The following is a 24,534-nucleotide window of genomic DNA, read 5'->3' on the forward strand; positions in this document are numbered from 1 at the left end:
GCAAAAAACTGGAAACTGATTGGATACCCATCATTTGGAGAACGGCTGAATAAGTTATGGTATAGGAATGTTATGGAATATTATTGTTCTATAAGAAAGAATCAGTTCAGAGAGACCTGGAGATACCTCCATAAACTGATGCTAAGTGAAATGAGCAGAACCAGGAGATCATTATACACGCAACAGTAATACTATACGATGATCAATTCTGACGGACATGACTCTCTTCAACAATGAGATGATTCCGACCAGGTCCAATGTTCTTATGATGAAGAGAGCCATGTACACTCAGAGAGGGGACTGTGGGAACTGAATGTGGACCACAACATAGCATTTTCACTCTTTTTGTTGTTGTTTGTTTGCATTTTGTTTTCTTTCTCATTTTTTTTTTCTGGTTTGATTTGATTTTTTGGTTCAGCAAGATAATTGTATACATATATATGCATATGTTAGATTTAATGTATATTCCTACCATGTTTAAAATATATTGCCATCTAGGGGAGAGGGTGGGGAAAGGGGGGAAAATTGGAACACAAGGTTTTGCAAGGACTAATATTGAAGAATTATCCATGCATATGTTTTGAAAAATAAAAAGCTTTTATAAAGAAAAAAAATTAAGATTTGGGTCCCTGGGAGAACCAATGATTAGGTTCTTTTTGTTTGAATTTTAGGCATCCTGTGGTCAGAAGCAATTTTCCTTGAGGCAAGACCCCAGAGGAAGACCAAGAGTGTAGATGCCCTGAAGAAGTGTGAACATGACCCCCATGTCCTGCTAGCTGTGGCTAAGTGAGTCATTTAATGTGTTTAGTGTGTTATGTGGCTGTATTAAGCGAGGATAGGTTTCAAGAATAAAGAGGTGATAGTCTTATTATGGTGAGAACATATCAGAAGTATTGTGTTCAGTTCTTTTCATCATATTTTAGAAAGGATATTGATGGAACTCAGTAAAACATGCTAAAGATGACAATTAGAGTTTTAAAAGGCTTCAAACTTATGCCTTTATAAAATAGGAAGGAGGAACTGGAATTATTTAGTCTTAATATGAAAGAGCTAACATTATAAATAGTATTGTCTCAGCACCTCAGTTTACTAATTCCTTTTTATTTTTTTCTTTATTTTTCTTTACAACTCTTGAAGTTATATAATTGGGTGATGCATAAGGTTTTCAGGTGCAGAACAGGAGATCAAGACCCACTAGGAACTTTAGTCCCAAAGATTTCATAATATGTGATGAATTTCTTGGCATTAATGGATAGCACTGATACTATTCCAAGAAATTTCTGCCTTTAATGCAGCATAAGTTTCAAATTTATTCCATTGGAAGGTAAGTAGGAGGACCTGGGGTGATTTAGTCTGAAGAAGAAAGGGCTAATGGGGGGGGGGAGAGAGAAGGGGAACATGATAACTGTCTTTAATTATATCAAGGCTGACATGTGGAAGAGGGATTAGATTTGTTTTGCTTGGCCCTAGTGTACAAAATGAGGTAGAAGTTGGAAAGAGGTAAATTTAGATTTGATGTCAGGGGAAGACTGATGTAAACAGTAAGGATTATCCAAAATGGAATGACTACTTTAGGAGATATCTCTCCTTGGATATCTCCTCAATGGGTATCCCCTCATTAGAGGTCTTTAAGCACCTTTGTACTGGATGACTACTTGTCAGGTGTGTTTATAATAGGGATTGGGGTGATAGTGGTAATGGGGATATGATTTAAATTAAATGAGTGATGAGGTATCTTTCAACTTTTGATATTTTAAAGATTATAGATTATTAAAATCTGCTGATATAGAAAGATGTGTGCTTCATGGTGAGACTTTATTTTCAATATGTAATTTTGGTAATATTTTCCAGACTTCTTCATCTAATCAGATAATGATTTTTGTTAATTATTCCTGGAGAGTTACAGGCATTTTAGTTGCACAAGTTCCCTGGGGAAGAAAATGCTTGTTTGTCTTTAATTACTCTCTGGATGAGGGTATTTTTCTCTTTTATCTTAGTCTTTATACCCTTTGTAATGAGGCCATAATAAAGAAGATTCAGAGAAGATTCAAATCTTCATGATTTAGGACTTAAATTTTTTTTTTTTTAAATAAACAGGGTCTTTGTAGTTACCTTTTTTGGAGTTTTCTGAGTAGGTCTTTTCTTGTGTAGTAGGAAAGCTATACTTCCTCTGTGGGGATTAGGCCAGTTTTTCCTTGACTAAAGCTTATTAGGCTACCTGGAAGTAAAATCTGGTTGTCTAGTACTCTGTGAATGAAATCTTCCTTTTGCGTACTCTCTTATTCCCTTTAAAGTTTCTCTCTCTTTAGGGAGTCAAATGGTTATCTTGTCCTACTCCACTTTTCCTTTTAGTAGTATAGCTTCTATTAACTTTGTTTTATTTTCCATGCTATGGATGTAGTTAAAATATACAGAAAGCTTCTTTTGAGTAGTGAGCAACTCTTCAGCACAGATACACTTGTTTCCATTAGGTTGGTGGCCTGCACTCTCCCAGGGAGATATTCATTTGTCATAAACTTAAGCCTGGTCTGGCATTTGCTTGATATAACTTATTTGAAATAACTGAAGAAGCATAGACTGATGTTGAAATTAGGCTTAATGAAAATTCCCCTTTCTCTATTCCTTTCTCTTAGTGTATTTAAAAGTCCTATTTATTTAAATTTAAATCTTCTTTGGTAAAGTTTGCCCCCTGCATCCCCATGGCCTCCACAGTGACTTTCTAATAGCTTCTATTCCAGAGCATGACTGGCTTTGGTTTGCTGTGAACAGAGCCAATTATTCTGTTGCTCATTTTTCTCCTCAGTGCCAAAAGCATTTAATAGATGAGGAGTGGAAATTAGTGTCCCAGCTCTTTCACAATCTCTTCCAAGCCAAAGCAAATGAGGCTCCACAGGCTCTAGCACTATGGACTGCCAGAGGACTGACAGATAATGGGACTAATTCAGTTTAGTCAGCAAAGGAGAAGACTTTTTCCAGACCCTCTTTTAGTCTAATTTGTACTTCTTTAGGTATACAGCTAAATCCAACACATGTGCTTCTGCTGCCTCTAATGACTTTCATATATGACATTCTGATAGGGATAACTATAATAACCTTGTAAAAGGCTTTGGTTAAAGTAAATAAGTTACTTCTAGCTGTTCCCATGCTGGTGTTTTGTATCTCTGTTATCAGGGTTCATGCTCTTTAAATCACAGTTTATCTAACACTAAGCAATTAACAGAACCATAAGGCTTAAAAAACAATCATGTTATCAGGCCATGAAATTATGCCATTTAGTAACTTGTACCAGCCAAAACAGTCACCTTATTCATAAGAAATAGACTGGTATAATTGAGCCCTGTTTGATGTGCAGAAACCAAGCCCATAAAATATTTGCACAATGGTAGCTGTAGTCAGAGAGGAAAAATTAAATTAGACCTGCCCTGAACATGGATATAACTGTTGTGGTCCCCCTTCTGACTTGGGGTAGTGGCTTTAAATTTCCCATTGAATTTTCTTTGATGTGGTGTCCCTTTGAACCTGTGTCTAATAAGATTGTGGTGAAGGCTGATCCTGATTTGTTTCTGATTATGACTGAATTTTTGAATTTTAGCAGACATCATCCAAATTTCTATTGTTGCCTTGACACACCAGTTTACCAGATCTTTTCATTTTTTTTCCTTAGAAGTTTTTTGTTTTTTTAACAATGGTTGTTTTAACAATAATTGCAGTTACATAGTTGAGTGACAAATAGGATTTTGCAGGTACAGAACAGGAGATAAAGACCCTTTGGGAACTTTAATCCCAAAGATTTCATAAATGTGATGTATTTGTTAGTATTAATGGACAAACTTAGCTTTTTTTCAAGGACATTTCTGTCTTTAATGGGGTAAATGCTTATAGTCCTGTTTTAGAGCAAGGCAGAAACATCCAGGAGGTCTCTTAATTGAAATCAATTTCTACAAGAACTTTTTTTTATCCCTTCCTTGGTAATATGAATTTTATGCAGTTATGAGTATTCCTTTTTGTGTTTTGTTGTCTGACCATGGGAAAATGATCATTTATTAGGATTTGAAAATCTGGCTCTTGTATTTTGAGAAATGGTTTGTTTATCTAGACACAAGGAATAACTTTGTAAAAATTATGGTTGTTATCCTAGAGAGATTGTAGATTCCCCTCTTTAAAATAAAGCTAGCTTTTTTCTAACTCAGAGCTTTTACTTCTTTCATTCTTAGAGCACATGACCCTGTTGGTCCTGTACAATTTTGTTGTCACTATATGACCGTGTGCTGGAAATGATGTCCAGCTCACTCGTTTACTTCTTTCTATTCTCTGCCATAGACTGTTCTGGAGTGAAAGGAAGATCACCAAGGCCAGGGAGTGGTTCCACCGAACAGTAAAGATTGATTCAGACCTGGGGGATGCCTGGGCTTTCTTCTACAAATTTGAATTACAACATGGTACGGAGGTAAGGAACCTTTTTTAAATAACAGTTCCTGGATTGCTACTCTGCTCTGCAGTTCCCTCTCTTATCTTCCTATTTTATTTCTTTAGTCTCAAATGAGGTGATTTGAGATCGTATTAGAATAGGGGAGGGCACTGGAGTTGGGAGACCTGGCTTAAAGTCCTGGTTTTGCTTTGTGACTTTAGGTAAATCATTTCATTTCTCTGAATCTTAGTTTTCTTCTTTGTAAAATGAGAAAATCTAGAGAATCTCTGAGAGTCCCATCTCTTTTAACATTCTGTGATTTGGGATATATATTATTAATACTGCTTGAATTTGCCCAGGGCTGGGATTCTGAGCAATCTTCCCCTTAGTAATATGGGCTTTGTTTTAGTACTAGTTCTTAGAGGGTGCTGATTAGATCATGATTTTCTTTCTTTCTTTCTTTCTTTTTTTTAAATGACAAAAAAGGAATGATTTTTTATAGCAATGATTGAAACATAAAATGTTTACAGTACCATAAATAGGTCAAATATCACATCTTGCAGTCTGTTTTGAATCTATATCAATTTTTCAGAAATTGATTCCAAGATTTTTTTGCATTGTTTTTAGCCTTTTCTTCTATTCCTGTTTGGTGTCTTTAAAACCTTCCTGTTTTGAATTATGTTAGAAGATAGATGGAGATCACTTATTTTAAAAAAGGAAATAAAAGCAGAATTAAAAAAAAAGAAATTGATTCCAAAACTAGACAGATCATTCTAAATTATTTTAAAATAAGTTATAAGCAGTTTTGGATTGGTATTAAATGATGGTTAAGGAATCTATTTTTTAAAATCTGAATAATAATTATTATCTGAATTCATACTATATTGCAAGCAAAGACTTTTTAATCTTCCCAGGAATTCTTAATCTTGGGCTTATGAACTTTTTTTAAAAAATATTTTAAATTTATTTAAATATTTTTGTTTTGCATTAAAATACTTTAACTTTGAATATAATTGATTTCCTTTGTAATCTTATGTATTTTATTTTATGCATTTAAAAACATTCTGTGAAGGGGTCCATAGGTTTCACTAAACTTTTAGAGTCCTTGACACAAAAGCCCCAAGCTTGGACATTTTGAGGCTATTAATTTGTCAACTCGATTTATGGGGCAGTGGTAACAATTTTGCAAACTAATGTGGCATAGTCTAACCAAGTTTAGGTTTTCTTTGACTTAAGCTCTGCATTTGCTTTTTGAGAAGAGTGAGTGAAGCTGCTTAGCAGTAGTTTGGTCACTCATAGGAGTTGTATTGTTGAGACATATTACAATATGTTGATGGAGTTCTTAGCTTATGTTATTTCATTTCAGCCTATATCATTTTGAATTCCTTTCTGCTGTGCCTCCATCTACCTTGGGAAAGCAAGCTATACTAGATATTTTTTCAGGACAGCAGATTGTACACTACCATCATTACAAGAATAATTAGGGAAAAAATGCTTGCATGAACCTCAAATAGTTGAGTATAATAAACTCCTTTAGTTAATATGGTGTTCTCTTCTTTAATATAATATAATAGTTCTCTCTGGGAGCAGGTTTCTTGGGGAGGTTTTCTGGAGGCAGCTTTAGTTTCAGTTAAAAGTAATAATCATTCCAAATGCAGCCAGGTGTTAAAAGTTCAGATCTTTTATTGCTTCCTCCAAAATAGCCCGGTTAGTTTTCTTGGTGGCCTATCTCTCTGCTTGGTTCCAAGAGCTCTTGCAGTTAGTTGTCCTTTGCCTCTGCTTTCTTCAGCCTCCAGCCAGCACACAGGTGGAAGATGGAATGAATCTGACTTCGCCTCCAAGAGTGGGCTTGTGGGCTTCTGTATCTCCCAGAGTGCTCCTCTCCAACTCCTGGCAATGTTCTGAACTAACTAACCTGAACCTAAAAGCTTCTTTATATATGATCTCCCAAAGGTTGACTAATCCTTCTGGAGGCATACCTAAGGGAGGTGTGAATTCATAAAGTTACAAAGTTAACTTTGTGAATCTCCCATACTTGTGAACTCCAATGAGTACTTAAATACATTAGTGAGTTAGAGAATTTGCTAAGTACCATGCTAAATTAGGCAACTGATTTATCACTTTGTAAGGATTTGCTCTAAGGTGTGAACCAATAAGCATTGGATCAATTCCATTGAGTTAACACTAGGATTCTAACAAGCTAAGGTTTTGAGCTTAGCTTTTCTCTTTCTGTTTAAATATCCTTCTAAAATCTATCTTGGGAGGCGGGGCCAAAATGCTGAGCTAGTCTCTTTATAGATGAATCTCCAAGAAGATGATAGTGTTGGAAGAGGAAATAACCATTTATTAAACACCTACTATATGCCAAGGACTGTGCTAAGTGCTTTACAGATACTATCTATAGGTAATATTATATTTCCATTTTATAATTTAGAAAATTGAGGCAGACAATTTAAGTGACTTGTCTAGAATCACACAGTTAATAAGTGTGACCAAATTTAAACTTGTTTTCTTGATTCCCAGCATCCTATCTCACTTTGTCACTTTTGGGGAGGGGTTAATATGATCCTTCCCCAAAAGAAATCATCTCAGGCACATCCTTGTGCTTGGGACAGATGCGTCAATCAGTGTAATGGAGCCCGGGTTCTATTAAGAAATCCCTGGGAGAGTAGACTATATTTTCCTCTATTCCATCTACCACTTGTCCATTGGACTATTTGCACCATGGTGAAGAAAATGTTTGGTTTCAAGAATAAATATAGAGTCAATTCTGTTATCACCACACATTGATTATCCCATTATCTGTGGTGAATTTCTAACTCTAAATGACTTCTTTCCATCTAACATTTACATGGGTTGTATACACACATGTTCAGGTGATTTTAGGGAATTTAGACTTTTGATTCAACCTGAACTACACATTGACAAATAAATTGGCCAGACTCCTAGATCCATTCCTTTCACTCCCCCTCCCCTCCAAATAACAAAATGAAATGAAATATGGTAGTTATGTATTCCAAAGCTGACTGTAAAGGAACTTAGAGTTTGCTTTTTTTGTATTAGTCTTGCTTCAGTTGTCCATCATAGTGGATGGTGGAGAATTGACCATATGTTAATTGTCAGACTAAAAATAAATAGGACTAAACGAAAGCATGTCTCTTTACTCTGTCACTGATTAACATTTGACTCTCCTTGTTGGAAACTTATTGTCCCTGAATTATTCAACACAATCTTTATAAACTGAAATCTTGTCATATGTTTTGGTTTGTGCTAGAGTTTGGGATAGAGTAAATATATGGGGATCTTGGAGTTGATAACCTTCAGATGAAAGTAGATACTCATCTGCTTAAAATGTTGTTTTGATTCCTCCTCTAGGAGCAGCAGGAAGAAGTTAAGAAGCGCTGTGAAAATGCAGAGCCCCGCCATGGGGAACTGTGGTGTGAAGTGTCCAAGGACATTGAGAATTGGCAGAAAAAGATTGGGGAGATCCTTGTGCTTGTAGCAGCCAAGATTAAAAACACCTTCTAACTGATGCTCCATCCATTCCTGTCACTGTCCCTGGAGAAAGTAGCATTGTCTTGCTATCCAAGGTCCAGAAGGAGGGAGGTAAAGGAAGGTCTCCCAGTAGCTGTACTGCAAGATGCTTTCCAGATGAACTGTGCATACCATGTCTTTGAGACATTAGAATTTTTGAGTGCTGATGTGCTGGGCAAGCAATCTCTTTAAATGGGTTAACTTGCTCTTTAAATTTAATTAAATCTTTTTTTTTTTAATCTATGTGTCAGGTTTAATAATTATAATCTGTTATTGGATTATTCTTTACTGCCCTATTCTACTTCCTTTTCCATTTTTGGATTTGTCCAGTTCTGAGTTTTCTCCATCGAAAATTGTCATAGACTACTCAAATTCATAGTAGGTATATACTGAAAAGCTGTCACTCATCAAGACTCAGTGGGGAAAAAAAACCAAACAAACAAAACATTGTTGCTATGTCATTTGAATCTCTAAATTATGTTTTGGAGAAAATGGGGTTGGCCTTCTTAGCTTTCCTATATTCCTTAGAGTTGAATTCATTGTAATTTTTTTTAATACTGAGTGTGTGTGTGTGTGTGTGTGTGTGTGCGTGCGCGCACGCTCGTGCACTTGTCAGAGAGAAAGAGAGGGAGAGAGAATGTATAAATAGTTGTATTCAGCAGCAAATATAATGCAAAATTTGAAATTTTAAAATATGTTGCTTCAAAGAGCTTAATAAAAAGCATTTAAGTGTTCAGTGAATTGTGTGCATGAGTTCTCCTCAGGGATCATATGATAGAAGTTTCTAGCCACAGTTCAAGCTAACAGTTCCCTGGACCATGGATGAGCTGGTGCAGAGCTGAACATGTAAATTGCCCAGCTCAAAGAACCACCCCCTCTAGAAGAATTGCTAATCATATATTTCCTGAGAAATAAGGATTCCTTTCTGGGGACACTTGTTCTTGGCATGTGAGGAAGGTATTTTGCCTGTGATGTTATTTTCTAAAGGCCTCATTAATAAAAACTGAGGGATGTAATTAGAAACAATGGCTGACTGGTACCCTAACCTTTTTAACTCCACAAAAACCAAAATTCTCAAACTGCACTGTTTTCCATGAAAAAGTAATCTACTTATTTCTTCAAGGATGAGTTGAATGTGAATGATGATCATTTTTCAACATTTATTAAACCTTTATTATATGAAGCACTGCACTAGACATTGAGGCCCATTATCCATATCTATTATGTACCATCTCATATATGGAAATCCAAAAGACAGTTTAATCAGCTTTTTACCAGTCTACATTGTGTTGCCTTTAAGGAACTGGGTAAGAAAAATACATTGTTATAAAAAATAATTTATGTGATCAAAGGTAATTAGTCCTTGTTGATTATATAAATATAAACAACCATGAGATTGAGGTTTTACATTTCAGTTTATAGAGAGCATAGGAATAGGAATTAGACTATCTTTTGGATAATCTAAGAATTTTAAAATTCTTTACTTCTTTCTAATGTTGAGATGATTTAAATCCATGATGATTTAATATGTAGGGAGTGGTAGTATATACTTCCAGGTTTCGCTTATGTTTTCATTTCATTTAGAAATATCCCTTCCTCTCTGGAGACCCTGTGTACACACAGCATCAAGTGTACATTAAGTGATTATAGAGATAAATTTGCAGAAACAAAGAAATTTGTAGTTGAAAGGAAGGCCGCCTGTTTCCTGAGGTTGTGATCCACAGCAGGGTACTTGGTGAGAAAATTATTCAGAATTGTTCCCCACTGCACATGGTTCATTTAAGATGTGTCCTGTGTGTCCCCCTCTCTTCATTCCCCAAATTACATTTGAGTTTCCTCTGATATTTAGTGCTGTTTTCACAAAAAATATTGAGACAGTTAAACTACATGTATTGTTCTGATTTCTTGCTATTGACTTGAAATTACCAGTAGAAACAATGGAAAACTGAACTTCTAACTTCAAATGTTAGCTCCAAAAATAAAGGCAAGTTCAATTTTACATGTTCTTTTCTTCTGTACTTTTGGTTTAGATTGTTCCGTCATTTCTCTGCTTACCATCCATCTAGCCTGCTCTAGATTCTATTTACTTTCATACTTAAAAACTCTGTCTTGAAACAGTGACCTCTACAAAAGGATGAATATGATAGGTGACCTAGGGAAAGAAAGAAGATAATAATAGCTGAGATGTTTCTTTCTCTGGCAGACTATACTCTTGCTGAGATGTACAAAACTTCCTGAAGAGTACATATCTTTGAATCTGAAACCTAGTGTTTGCGATTGCTCATACAATTCAAAGTTAGTAGGATTTCTTTTCTAATTCCACTGTCCTTGAAAGTAGATAATCCATAGAAATTGGAGAAAGAAGAATCTGGTGTGTTGTTTTGAAGTTGGAGCTGGGTATGCTGTCTGATGAAGTGAAGTAATTTGTCTCTACTGCATTATCCTTTATATAGATTCAGAGATTCCTAGAAAATTAGATCAAGAAAGGAACTTTTAAGATTTTTTCTCTTAGTCAACTCATTTTATAGAATCCCTTAGTATAGGCTGAGAACCTTGTTTCCATGAAGGAAATTTGCTCTTTGTGCTCTGGAGCCAATTTCAGTTCCAGGTTTGCTAGGTTGTCCTTGGTTTGCCACCCATTTGATTTAAAGGATTTTGTGCATGAGAAAAAGGTGGGAGGGGTATTGGAAGCTTCTTTTGTTGACTATTTGGAGAAGAAAAGTTGTTTGAGGTGGAATGAGCCTTTTTCCTTTTCTCTGTGAAGAACCACAGAATTATGAAAGATTTCTGTTTCAGAAATGAAAGAAAAAAAAAACTGCTCTGTGAAATATTAGCTATCTCTGCACACTCCAGAAGAGGCTTTTCTACTCTAACCCAGAGAAATGATGTCACCATGATGAGCAAGCCAAGAGACCTCTTCCATACCCCCATTTATTCAAACAGGGGCTTTGACTTTAGAGGAGTAGGTGGGTGCCAAAATTAGGTGCAGCTTAGCCTCTTATCTGAAGAACCGGATTCTGTAGAGAAAGTGCTCCCTGCTTTGGCAACAAACTTCTCCCACAGTGGTCTCTGGAAGTCCCCGTATCAGAGAGCTAGGTCAGCGCTGCTAGGACATGACAGGACTGGATGGTGTCAGGTCACATTCACATTATCTGGCATTGGTTGCTTAGGGAAGCTGACAAATTCTCGCTTTGTTTTGCTTTCTTGTAATCAGCAGAAAATACGTCTTTTGAAAGAAAGCTTTTACATTGAGTTATAAGGGGATGAAAGCCCAATCTTAATAGATAAGAAACAGTTATTTACAAAACCCCAATGCAGCAGCAGCAGCATCAGTCAGGACAACAGGAATATGACCCTTAGGATTTTTCTGGGCAACGTGGGACTGGATAACATCCCAAGCAGACAAAAGGCCATAGGATACAGGCCTCTGGTTTCACTGCCTTGGAAGCCCTCAGCGAATCAAGTTGTACATCTCATCAGAAAGGGAAGAAAACAGATCTTAATTGTAGGCTTCTCCAGCTGGGAAGTTTGGGTGCTGGTCTCATCCCACTGGGCCCTGTCCCTATTCCTCTCCCGAGGGGCTTTTGGAATGGTGGCTACTAGTGTAGAATGTGCTTTTCTCTTGTTGGTGGTGACAAGTATGAGACAACTGGCCTATGGAAATTTAACTTTGGGTTTCAGCTTCACGAGTACTTCACAACTCTGACCTTACAGACTCTTAAGGTTATTTGTTCTTGCTAAATTAGTGAGGGGCGCTGCGGAGACGGTAAAAACCTCACAGAATTGGCCTCTGCTGGGTTGAGCTCCGGCTTGTGCGGCTAAGTTCTTTCTGCTTCCAGTCAGACCAGGCTAAAGACCGCTTGAGCTCTTTCCTACCTTCGCTGACCTCACACCGACCCGTCAGACCAACATGTCGCTCCTGTAATGTGTCTTTTTTCCTTTTGGCTGATAACAGTTTAATCAAGAATCAACCAAAGGCTCTCCGGAGGGGATCTTGGCTGAAGGAGGCGGCGCAGAAGGCTGGTTAATTGATCATCTGCCTGAAAGACTTGATGAGACAGGATATGAAGAGGCGGAGAGGGGAGGATTGGCAGTTCCGAAGGGCTCCCCTTTCCTTCCCTCCCCTTCCCTCCCCCTTTCACACTCCCTCCCTCTTGCTCCCCTATCGCCTGGTGGAGCCAACTTCAAATGCAGAGCCTTGGGCACTTTTAGGGATTCTGGCAGTCATCGGCCCAAGGGGGAACGACTGAGCTACGGTACCACAGCTTGAAGGGGAGGCTGGGACAGGGACCCCCTGCTGTGTACGGTCCAGCAGGGACCATGCCTCGAGGCTTCTCTGCCTGAATTGGGGACCCTGAGGGGAACCTGGCTCCTAGAGAGCCCAATGGTGAGCCGATATCCGATCTAAGGTTTGGAGGGGTAGTGAGAGCCCTGGAATGAGTCTTGAAGGAAGGGGGCTGGGTTAGGGTTAGGGAATCAGGGTAATTGGTCTGGAGAGGAAGAGGAAGGAAACTTTGGTTGGGTTTTGGGTTTTTTTTTGGGGGAGGGTATCTGGAAAAAAGTTCTCTAGCTACTTTGGGGCACTGGGATGCAGCCTGGAAAAAAGATAGACTGAGGTTTGAGAGTTCAGAGCCCTTATAAGCAACTCAGGTTTTGTGTTGGAGTTCAGAGTATGCTTCCTGGTGGGCCATTCCCAAAAATGGGAGTTTCAGAAACGTGAAATTTATTGGGAGAAACTACCTTAATACTAATTAGTTTTTTGTTTCCTTTCCTGTTACCCTTTGGGAAACTCCCTGCAATGGTTCCTGTAACCCAGCAGGATCCCTGGGGCCCCTTTCCCGGTTAACAAGTTGGCTTGTGGAAGGTCTTGCTGGGGAGAGGGGGGATGGGTACAGATGTACTTTTTCTGGGACTGGATTCTCTGGCTTCCCACAATGCAGTGAACAGTGGAACCTGGTGGACTGGGAGGGAGAACCTAAAGTGCCTTCAGCCTAAAATGATGCTTATGTATTTGTGTGTATTGAGGTGGGGGAAGATCCTAACTTGGGTGCACACAGAAGAGGCACTCAATAGGACCAGACATTATACCCTTGGAATCCACTGGAGTTGTCCCTCTGGGTGGTTTGAACAAAAAACCAAGACCTGACTGTGCCTTTTTCCCTCTTCCTACATGTAAGGTTCTCAAGGTCTGGGGTCCCTCATGAAAGAAACCTGTTCTGTGCAATAGTCTTGCGTTTCAGCAGGCTCTCTACTGAGTACAGAGGCTGTGTATTCAGTCATTTTATCCAGCATTTTGCTTTCAGGAAACATTACATTGTCCCCTCAAGGCAGATGGTCTATTCTTCCTTTTTTTCTTGTGGGAAACCCTGTCCAATTGTCCTAATGTGGTTTCTCTAGAGAATCTGAATGCACTAGTGTGGTTGAGTAGAGTTTAATTTTTATACGGAGCACCAGAAACTCCTATGCACTCACCTATTAACACATTCCTACTGACCAAATCTTTTCAACCTACCTGCTCTCATTCACCAAGGCATCCATTCAAAAATGTTCCTCCTTCAGCTAAACTACTCATCTCACCCACTTACTGCTTATGTCTTGGTCTTGGCACAAAATGTGTTCTGGAGAACTCTGAAGAGACCTCCCTCCCTCCCACCCCAAGATCCTAATTGTAACCACCTGATCTCTATATTCTCCTGTCCTGGGGGTAAGAGGATTCCCAACCTGGGAGTATGTGGCCTTAGATGTCTGTAATCACTGAAAAGTTGAGGCACTGGTAGATTGGGAGACCAAATTTGGAAGGGACTTGCAAGAAAGATGTTTCTTAGATGTTCTGTTTTTGGAGATGGAGTATTGGGAGGGGATCATGGAGAGTTGATTATTCTATTTGGCCTTGAAGTGCCCGCAGATCTCCAGTTTTCAAGCCTTGGCAATCAGTGTAGTATGAATATTCCACAGGGTTTGGAGGAGTCTGTATTTAGATTCCACTCGGTCTTAGGAGTGTCGCTTATGAGTTTCCCAGCACATTTCCAGTTTTTATTCTATGGTCTAGGAAGGCCTATATTTTACATTATCCATAAGTATCCGATAAGTGGATAATGGAGAGGCAGCCGAACTGTATCTTAGCAGAGGACTCATATGAATCCCACATTTGAGAGCAGAATAATGATTTGGGGAGGGAGGACAATGGCAGCTGAAGAAAAGTCATATATGGATGTATCTATCAGACATACATCCTTGGTGGTTCTAGTAACCCTTACATTTACCAGGTGGTAAGAGGAGAAGTGCACAAACAAGTGATTTCAATATTACCCTTCATATTTTCTCAGAGCTATAGGATGTGGGGAGAGGGAGAGGGATGGGACAGGGAAGCAAAGGGCCTGGATGACAGGATGCTATGACTGGGGAAGTATGCCTTAGTGACTGTCCCATGGACATAGTGAACCTCTGCAGAGTTGGAGGTGGTGGTGGGAAAGGGTGAGGTCAGAGAAGTGGCGGCTTCTTCCAGATGGCTGATGCTGGGGGTTGGATCACGACCTCTATGACCCGAGACCCCGCTTTCACCCAGGTGCTTGCCAAGCCTGCTTTCTGCATGCTGCTCCTGGCTATACTGGACTCGGCTCTAGGGCGCGGCGGCAGACGCAAGGATTGCAACGTGCCCGATGTGCTTCGGCATTACCGCGCTGTCATCTTTGAGGAGCTACAAGCCGTGGTGAGAAAGACCCCGCGGGGACTGCTTTTTCTTGGGAAGGGCCATGGGTTGTGGGAACAGAACCTGTGGCCGGGGGGCTGGGCCTGGGAATGGGTAAGAGTCGCAGGAGCTGCTTATTCATGTCTGTTGGGCCAGGGCCAGTTTCTTCTTTGGTTTTATCCAGAAAAACTTGGCAAGCACCAGGGGTCTCAGGCGCCTGGGACGAGGGCGAGCAGGGGGCGCCTCCTGTCGGGCAGAAAAGGTAACTTCTCAGAGAAGAGTTCTTGCTCCACCCCGCCCAGAGAGTTGGGAAAAGGAGTTGGGACTCTTCCAGGACTAGGGCCGGAATACGGGAGAGGGGCGGGACAGAGATGACGGGGGCGAAACTAGACCGACAGCAGCTTCAGTCCCTTTCTTGTCACCTTCTTCTTCTCTCTCCCCTTCTCCCCTCCCCAGGAGCACCGCATCTTGATGTCTATCTCGTCCATGGGACAGGCTCTGCGCAAGTCTGTAGCGGGAACCGGGGCCGGAGCCGGACGCCGCCGCGGAGCCCTGGAGAAGGCTGTGTGGACGGTGGCCATGCACACTGAAGCAGTGACCCGAGAGTACTGCGGGACTCTGCATCAGGTCCGTCCCCGCCCCTCACCCCCATTCCTGGAGGGGCCTTGTCCTCACAGAGCAGAGGTTGCAGTTAACTTGTCCCTCAGAGGGACATCTGGACAGAGAGCCCTCACAGCTTTGCCCGCAGTTTTTCCGCAGAGCAGCAGTGTGAGCTGCATGTAGGACAGGGATAGAGGTTGGGAGAAGGGAGGCGCCAGGGACTTCCGCTGACCCTCTTCTTGTCACTGTCCCCACTGTCAGCGAAGCCAGAAGCGGCTGAGCCAGGACTGGCAGGAGCGGAAGCGAGGTCCGGAGATGGAGCCAGAGCTGAACCTGGAGCCTGCCCTTGTCCCGGGTCAGAGTCGGGGTCGGGGCCAGAGACGGCGTCTTTTGGGAGCCGTGGAACACCTGGCTGCCTGTTGGGAGAAATTGTTCTCTTTACGCTCCTTGGCTTCGGCCTCCGGGAGCTACTAGAGGAAGAAATGGGAGTAAGGGAGTGTGGGGAGGTCCGTGGTATGCCCTCCTCCGTGCCCCGGGCCTCAAGTCTCGGGATTTCTGGGCTGGAGAAAGAGACCCCATGGCTTCCCCTGCCATGTCTCCTCTCCTACCAATGGGCTGCAAAAATAGCTGGATGTGTGGGCGGGCAGGGTGGAACGGAGAATTTCCTCGTTCTTCATTTCGGTTCAGTCAGGGATTCTTAGGTTTGGAGAACTTAATGCTTCATCTCTATATTCCTCGACTGAGGGAGGGAGAGTCGGAGTTCATCCCGGGTGGAAGTGGAGGGATGGAGAGTCGGAGCCGAAATCTCGTGTCGCTGAAACTACTTTAGCAATTTACGCTTGTATATATTACCCTAATAAAGGAAGGGATGGGAGGGAAGTGTTCTGCTGGGGGATGCGGGGTGCGGGGAAGGTGAAGTGGTGAGATGATGGTGCTAAAAGTGATATTTCGAAGATTGACCTATTTTAAAACACTTCCCTAATCAAACAGTGGAAGCTTTTTCTGTACCAATACCCTTAAGAAACTACGCTGAAGCTGAATTTCTCTACTCTCTGGCGCTGGCAGCCTAACCCCAACCCAGCCAGCTATTCTCAAGGATCTTGTCCTACGGCCATATTCCCCCTTCGAGGCCTCAGGGAAGGGTGGATGGCTGGACCGAGGGGAGTCGTGGAAGGAGTGACTATAAAAGATGGTGGATAGAGATCAGGTACCGGCTTTACACACACAAAACAAGACCTGGGGCTTTTGGGACAATTCCAAAACAATGAATAGCCTCTTTCAGGCTTTTCAGCTCGTCAGCTTCATAAATGTTATGTGCATCTTTTTTCCTCACTTCACGTTTAGGATCCCTAGAGAAAATAGGTGTGAGTCTGTCAGGCCCAGGTTTCTAGCTATTTCTTTGAAAAATCTTCAACGCCTCTGAAAAATAAATGGTTTTTGGCTGTAACACCCGGATATCACTGGGCCAATAATTACATCAGGCTGGAATTGACCTATCCCTGCATTAATCTGTCCCAGTACTCACTTTTCTTGGTACAAACTTTCCTGGACTGACATGCTCACATATACATCTGCCCAGGCACTGACTCTTCCAGATATTAATGTATCTAGTGGGAGCCCCTGAGCTGGAGAAAAGGTACACATAGCTCAGTCACAAGGAAGAGAAATGACTGACCCAATTTGATTCTGCAGTCCACTCTATTCTATCTCATAGACAAGGCAGTAGGAATCTTAAAGTTCTCTTGAAAGGAGAGAGAAGGATAAGAGGGGCTTAGTTTGGGATCTGCTCACAGAGAAAGAGGCCACTCCAAATCTGATCAGTTCTCAGTTCTAGTTCTCCATGTGAAGGGGATAATTTCACAATCCTGAGGATAAAACAACGGGAACTCAATTTCTCTGTCTTAAAATCAAATTCTAAGTTTGAACAACACTGCAGTGTAGGCATTCACGCCAATCTGGTCTGTTTTGCTTGCACCAACTTCGGATGGACTTGAGCCTTCTTATAACACTCCTTCTATGCCTTCCTCCCTTCTCATCTTTCTGTGTTTAGCTTAGTCACAGGGTGTAGGCTGCCCTGGTATCTCTGATTTCTCTGTTGGGTCAACTAGAATGCCAAAGGAAAAGAGCTCCTCTTATTCAAATATATAATCTCCTGAGTTTCATGAGAGGAGGAGTAAAGAACTGCAGATGGCCTATGGAGATCCCATTTAATTCTTGCCTTCTATTATCCCTTTCTCTCTTCAACTCTCTTCCCTTTCTGTGCTTGTCTAATCTTTCTGATAAGGGGATACAGTGATTTTTGCATCGGGGAGAGCTACAAACTTCTCCTAGGAGGCTACTTCCGTGGCCTGATATTAGTGGTATTCAGTGATGTTTTCTGGGCATAAACTTTCCCAATTCCCAGAAACAGCTATCCCACTATATCCTACAGGTTATTGGGTACAAGATATTCTTCTAAGCCCTTCTCCCATTCAAGATAAATTGGCTTAATGAGGGCCCTTAGCATTCTAGGTAAATATGCCCCACATTAATAGGAGTTTCCCCTAAATCAAACCTTCTTGGGCCAAGCTCACCTAAATAGAATCTCTCCTGGACCAGCACCTAAGATGCTCTTTTGGGTGAGACTCATCTGGGTCCCTCTCACTTTTGAGAGAGAAGGTCTCCAAAACCCTCCTTAGACCTACTTCATCCCCACCCCTACTCCCTTGGACCCAGAGCAGACCAGTTTCCCTGCTGTTTCCACTGGTTCCAGAAGTCTGAGGAAATGGGAGGGATATTTTGATTTAGTGTTAGTTCTATTATACAATTCAGTGTATTTTTGGATCCATATCTACATGTGCTGAGGCCACCAGGGGTCAGTATGCCCTGGCATGGGCAAGCTGTTCTCTAGGACAAAACCTCCTCTTCCCACTCATTCTCCTTTCTCAAGAGTCTTGGATATGTTAGTGACCAGCAGGGGGCAGACGGAGGTCACGCTGGGCACTTTTTCCTTTAGGAGACTGAGATGCCTGGCAAGAACTCTGCTTCCAGAACCCATGGCTACCCTTTGTCCCACCACAGATCTCGGGATCCTTCCTGATCCTAGACTTTATCTCTCCCCACCACTCCTTTCCCTTCCACCTGCATTTGTGGGAAGAGGGTTGAAAAGATGGAGAGAGATGGGAACCACCCTCCCAATGAATGACATTCTAATAGGGATGTAGTTGGTAAATTGCCACAGTTAACAATAATATAGTGAAATGTTGCCCCAAATTAAGAATTCCTGAGCTTATGTGGAAAATTAACCAGTAAGGGAAAGGAGGATACACACGGAGCTGGTCTGACGTCCAAGCAATTATGGAACCCCAGCATTGGAGAGTTGGAAGGGATTTCATTGGCCATCTAGAAGGAAACCTTATTGTAACAATAAGTAGGCATCCACTCTCTGCTTGAAGACCCCACTGAAAGGGAACCCACCCGGTCTTGAGACAGCCCACTCCACTTTTGAATAGATCTAATTGTTAGGAGCTTTTTCCTGACAACAAGCTTACATTGTTCTCATTGCCACTTCCACCTTTTGCTCATTTCTATCCTCTGGGGCCAAGAAGAACAAGTCTGACCCCTCTACTATTGTAATATCCCTTCAACCTTTCTCAGTCAAAATTTAGTGATGATTTCTGCATTCTCTAAGTCTCTCTTGTAGACTGTACAAGGTCTGGGGAAATTTACAGGCAGCTAGGCTTGACATGGAAGGAGTTATAACTACAGGATTCTGTTTCCTATTCCCAAATCAAAGGGGTTTCCGGGCCCATTTCCCAAGGGGTAGTGCGTTTGCAATTACGTTCACATGTGCCTGAATGTGCACAGGCATTTTTGTGTTCAACTTACAAATATTTACTGATAATTATCAGAGTACAGTTCTAAGCACTGTGGGAGGGACAAAAGAGTAAGAGGTAATTTAATTTTGAGGTGATTTGTAATGCTGTGTCTATATTTTCTTCTCTACTTATTGACTGGGTAGAAAGTTAGGCATGCATATGAATGGTATGGACTCTTACCCCATGTAAGGAATCCCTGTTCTATTTAGACTTTTCACAGAACACCCTCTGATCTTAAGGAACAAATGTCTTCCTATTTTGTGCCTTATTCTATGCTAATTTTCAGAGGATCATTAAGCAAAGTAGAGCATTACCTTTGGTTCTTTTAATAGATAGCAATGAAGTGTTTAGGCTCTACTATTACTCTTCACTACAGTGACTATCCTAGCTTGTTTTCAGATCATATACCTCCCATATATGTTACTTCCAAACGAATAATTGTTGGTGGTAAAATTACTTTATATGCCTCTCCATTGGTGTTTCAGATGGTTTGCACTTTTTATTCTTCTGAGCGTTTTGCTCCATAATTCACAGTTGAATGGCAAGAGGAAAAAGAAAAGCATTTAATAAATACCTACTATGTTCTAGGCACTAAGCTAAGTGCTGTACAAATAATATCTCCTTTGATTCTCCTAATAATCCTTGAGTTAGGTTCTGTTATTTTCCACATTTTTCAGATGAATTAACTGAGATGGAAAGAGGTTGAATGACTTGGCCATAGTTGGCCAATGACTTGGCTTGTTAGTGTCTCAAGTCAGATTTGAATTAAGATCTTCTTGACTCTAATGCTCTGGCCACTATACAATCTGTTGCCAGTATTAATGTTAGAAAAAAAAGGGGGGGGCTTTTGTGGCAGCTTGTATTCAGGAAAAGCCCCAAACAACTTGCCAAATATGATCAACCTGGTTTTCCTTTTCTTTATGGAGCCATCATCTTCCATATGAACTGACTCTTTCATTATTGGGAAAACCTCATCATCCTACAAGATCAGCCTTCATACTCCATATTTTCATTATTTATGTCCCTTTGATTGGAAGGTGAAACTATACTCTAAAAATCTCCATTGAAGGATGGAGCTCAGTTCAGACTTCTTTTGATTTGCACTACTTTGGGACTTCTCTGACTTCTCTACCAATCCCCCTCATTAGATCCACCTCCTACTTTTTAATATTTTGTGTATTGTCTTTCCTAGACTAGATTGTAAACTCCTTGAGGGCAGCAACTTTCTTTCTTTTTTTTTTTTTTTTTTCTTATTTGTATTACTGCTGCTTAGCACAGTGCCTTGCCCAGGGTTGATGCTTAATAAAATGTTTATTGATTATTGACTAATGAGTTAACTCTTTGGTCTGCTCACCCAACTGCATGCCACAATCTGGCAATCCACTGGGTTTTTCCATTGTGAAGGACTAGACTGATGTCTTTTAAGTAACCATGAACCTCACTGAGGAGACCCTGTAGTATTATGGGACTCAATGCAATCATTATATCATCTGCAAACAGAAACATCCGTAGTCTCTTACCCCATGTAGAGAACCTCTATTCTATTTGAACTTTTCATGGAACATCCTCCATGACTCCAGAGAACAAATGTCTTTCTGTTTTGTGCCTTGCTTTATGTTAATTTTCAGAGGATCATTAAACAAAGCTATTTCTGTACATGTTTGTCATGGACTTTGACATGGTCTTAACACTCAAGGGGAATCTTTAAGGCAACATTTCATCCTACCTAGTCAAATGCTGTTTTGGAATCAACAAATAATAAACCCAGTAAGATTTTGCATTCTTGCAAATCTTAATCAGTTGTGTGATTGTGAAGATGTGGTCTATTATAGAAAATCATGTGCATAAGTCTGTCTGCTCCCTTCTTACATTTTCATAAAGAATAACTTCAAAGATGATTATCATATTGATTTTACAAAGATGAAACAATTAGTATATTGGTTGATAGGTGCCAATATCTTCTTAATCGCCCTTTTGGATTACTATGGACTTTTTTGATTAAAACAAAGTATCTTTCCTTCTTTTGGCAATATCTGTCTTTGATTGGCTATAAAACCGTATTTTGTCTAGCACAATTTTCCTCCTGGATTTGGTCAGATCTAGCTCTTCTTTCTGAGTGCATCTTTTCCATACCATTTCTACTTTCTCCAATAATACATTGAATAATGAAGCAGAGGAAACCAAAAGTGATGATTCCATTGCTATCAAAAACAAATATATTCCATTTCACATCTATTTGTTCTCCGTCTTCCTATTCCATCTATAAATGTGCTTGGGATTATATGGCTTAATTGAATACACAGCTTTCTGTACCAGCATTTTCTTTCCTGCTTTTTGCTTTTTTTTTTTTTTTTTTGTGAGGTGATACTGAATATAGTCTAACATCATATGTAATGTTTTGCAAGTGAACTTATTCTTTAAGTATTTGTTGCCCTTGGCTGCCCTTTGCTTGGCAAGGAGATCTAGTATTTGTTAGCTGAGATAGTTTCTCGGCTCTTTTGGCAACGTCATTGTGGCAATTTTTCATCAAATTAAATTCCTCTAAAAAATGGTAATAGGCACAACGCTGAATATTTTTACGTTGGTCTATTTTCTAATTTTTTTTTTGAGTCAAAGCTTATACAAATTAGAATTGCTATAATCACATGCTGTCTTGTTTTAATCTTTTTTTTTTCTAATTTGGTATTTACCCTGTCCTTTACCCTAACTATTCAATAGTGATTTGAGTGCACAGCTAATTTGTAAATAACTTCCACATCAGTAATTGGTTATTTTCTGTCCATTTAGTTATCAATAATTTAATTTTATTTGGCAATGTTACCTTGTCTCATCGTGTCCTTTGCTTCCAGATTATATTCTCAAAGTAAATATCCATGATATACATACATAAGTCTTATGAGTAATCAACAAATCTTTGTCTCTTTCTTAAGCTTTAACCATATTTTCTAAACCATATGGTTTTTGCTGTTCTTTCCTTTGCATTGAAAATCACCAAATTTTAAATATCAAGATATAGATTATCTTAATTTGGAGGATATTGTTAAATTATTGTAGAATTCCTCTATTCACCCTCTGCAACAAATGTTGGCATGTAAGCTGCAGTTGTCCTCAAGGTGGCTTTTTTGCTTATGCTTAAGATGAGGATTGCATAGTGACATGATGAAGTGTTCTGTGAAGTGATGTTTATTGTGGTCTTGGGTGCATGTTGGGGACATGCTAACTTTCACAACTCTTTTATAAGTTTACTGAGGAGAATCTGTGATGCAGCCTTTCATTGGCTATAACTTATTTTTCTTCCAGACATTTATAGGAGGAATATCAACATAGATGTGACTAATAGTTTGGATCAGTAATTCATTCATTTGGTAAAGAGCCCACATTTAGATGATCCATAGTTAAATTAATGTTTGTAGATGATTAAAATAATGTGATTCTTAACATCCTTTCTCCTTTTCTGCCACAGCCATGGAGAAACCATAGAAATAGAAAGGAACTAAAAAGGACTAAAGATTGTGTTGTATTATTGACTGTTTTGTGGACTGCTGTGTCCAAATAATTCACTATGTAGTTAGTTTTTGAGGGACGAACCCTTCTAAGATGTTCCTTTGGAAGAATATATATCTTTGTATCTCCCCAATTAGTCTTTAAGCTCCTTGAGAAATAGAGACCTGTTTAAAATAAAAACAAATTTTTTTTGGCCTTTTATTGGATTCCATGTGCTAAGAACCATGCCCGGGAACATAGTAGAAGCTTAGTAATGTTTACTAACCAACTTAGGCATTTACCGAATATCTCTGACTCTTATATCTGTCTTTGAGACTATATATAAACTTTTCCAGGAAGGAATTGCTAGAATTTGTACTGATAGCTTTATAGAATGCAATATTCTAGATTTTCTTAGTGAAATTAAAAAAAAAAAAAGGCAGAACCCACCTCTCCTCCCTTCAGTTTTCCATCAAACCAGGACAAGTTTTGATTGTATAAAAGTAAATTTGTATTTATAGGAAGGAACAATTGAATTCGTTCCAGAAAGCTAAAGTGAACCAATCCTCAAATCAGAAGAGTGGAGCATGTTTGGAGCTGGAAAGCATCCTTCTCTTCTGGGACCATGAAGAAAATGGACACTTCCATGAAACCCAAGTTATGTTTTGGGAACTTTACTTAAAAATTAGACCAAACGTCTTAAGTAGCATTCAGGCTAGAAATGGATAGTTGGTTTGATATTTGTGAAATTATATGTTCCCTAGAAAACCTTCCTATTGACTGGTGTATTATGAAGTCAGAGAGAAGAGGAAGGGAGCACATTAGAACAGGGGATCTCATTGTAGTGCCACATCAGAGGAAAGGGAACAAGATAATCAGGGAGTGGCTGTTCACCAAGTTTAAGAAGGTTCAAAAGATGAAGTTCTGCATCTGAAAATGTTTAGTAAGTGGTAAAAGTTCTGGAGCCAAACAAGGATCCCTTAGACCATCTCCAAGGATATATTGGAATCCACAGGATGTTGAGCCAGATCAACAAAACCTGAGGTCTAGGGAAAGATAGTATTTCACAGTAATCCTGCTCTCACTGAGCTCACAGGCCAATAGAAGCAATGAAACATGGACACTAATATCTGTAACATAAGGAAACATGTGATAAGTAATATAATAGAAGGACAGGAGTCCAGAGGAGGAAGAGGGCTGCCAGCTTGGAGGTGGGTGGGAAAAGCTTCATAAAGTAGGTGGAACATTAATTAGACCATGGAGAATCAGGGATGGAAGAAAGGTGAGAAGGAGGGAATGCCATCCAGTCATTCATCATTCCTTAAATATTTATTAATAACCTGATATAGGCTAAAATGTAAAGGGTCATATAATGAACACTGGAAGAGAAACAAAGATGGATAAGATAGGATCCCTATTCACAGGGAACTTGTAGTCTAGTAGTGATATCTCTACATTCAGAAGATTATATTGGCAGCTGTGTGAAGGGTGAAATGTAAAGAGAAGAGAGAGGAAGCAGGAAGATCAGTAAGTAGCTACTGCAATAATCTAGATGAGGAAAGAAATGTTCTCAGCCAAAGTCCTGGCAATCGGAATGAAGAGAAAGGGGTTGAAGGTGAGGAGGGGTGGGGAGCATTAACAAATCCTATGTATAGGTTTTGGTTCCTCCTCTCCCTCAAGGCAAGATCCTCCATTCTCTCTCTTCCCTTCCTCCCGCCTCCCCTCCCCGACCCCCCCCCCCCCTTATTATTCTTAGGTTCTGAGTCAACCTGTCCAGACTCCCGGACTTAGTAACAAAGCAAGTGTGTGTGTATGTGTGTGTGTGTGTGTGTGTGTGTGTGTGTGTGTGTGTGTGAAAGAGGGTGGGGTGGGTGGGTGGAGAAAAAATGATCAAAAATGACCTTGAGTTTTTGAATCTGGGTGAATAGACAGATGGTGATATCCTTAACAGGATTTGGAAAGTG

The 24,534-nt window shown here is 40.1% G+C and overlaps 2 protein-coding genes across 2 annotated transcripts in view; both read left to right on the plus strand.

Moving 5' to 3' along the window:
* Window positions 1–9,941, plus strand: part of PRPF6 (pre-mRNA processing factor 6) — a 75,918-nt gene extending 65,977 nt beyond the window's left edge. The window contains exons 19-21 of the mRNA XM_051976822.1: window positions 672–786; window positions 4,321–4,447; window positions 7,784–9,941. Coding sequence (XP_051832782.1) covers window positions 672–786; window positions 4,321–4,447; window positions 7,784–7,936 — 395 coding nt within the window. The 3' untranslated portion in view covers window positions 7,937–9,941. The remainder of the gene's footprint in view (window positions 1–671; window positions 787–4,320; window positions 4,448–7,783) is intronic.
* Window positions 9,942–14,292: 4,351 nt separating this feature from the next.
* On the plus strand, window positions 14,293–20,743 carry C2H20orf204 (chromosome 2 C20orf204 homolog). Its single transcript, XM_051973608.1, has 3 exons — window positions 14,293–14,971; window positions 15,029–15,409; window positions 15,473–20,743. The coding sequence occupies exons 1-3, from the start codon at window positions 14,448–14,450 to the stop codon at window positions 15,702–15,704; spliced, it is 1,137 nt and encodes a 378-aa protein (XP_051829568.1). The 5' UTR covers window positions 14,293–14,447; the 3' UTR covers window positions 15,705–20,743.
* The last annotated feature ends 3,791 nt before the right edge of the window (window positions 20,744–24,534 follow it).

Source organism: Antechinus flavipes, chromosome 2 (genome assembly GCF_016432865.1).
Source record: "Antechinus flavipes isolate AdamAnt ecotype Samford, QLD, Australia chromosome 2, AdamAnt_v2, whole genome shotgun sequence".
Classification (NCBI taxonomy): Eukaryota; Metazoa; Chordata; class Mammalia; order Dasyuromorphia; family Dasyuridae; genus Antechinus; species Antechinus flavipes.

Coding starts and splice junctions, on each gene's coding strand:
- C2H20orf204 (XM_051973608.1), top strand. CDS start 14,448: ATGGCTGATGCTGGGGGTTGGATCACGACCTCTATGACCCGAGACCCC. Junction 14,972..15,028: donor GGGACTCTTCCAGGACTAGG/GCCGGAATACGG, acceptor CTAGACCGACAG/CAGCTTCAGTCCCTTTCTTG. Junction 15,410..15,472: donor AGCAGCAGTGTGAGCTGCAT/GTAGGACAGGGA, acceptor ACCCTCTTCTTG/TCACTGTCCCCACTGTCAGC.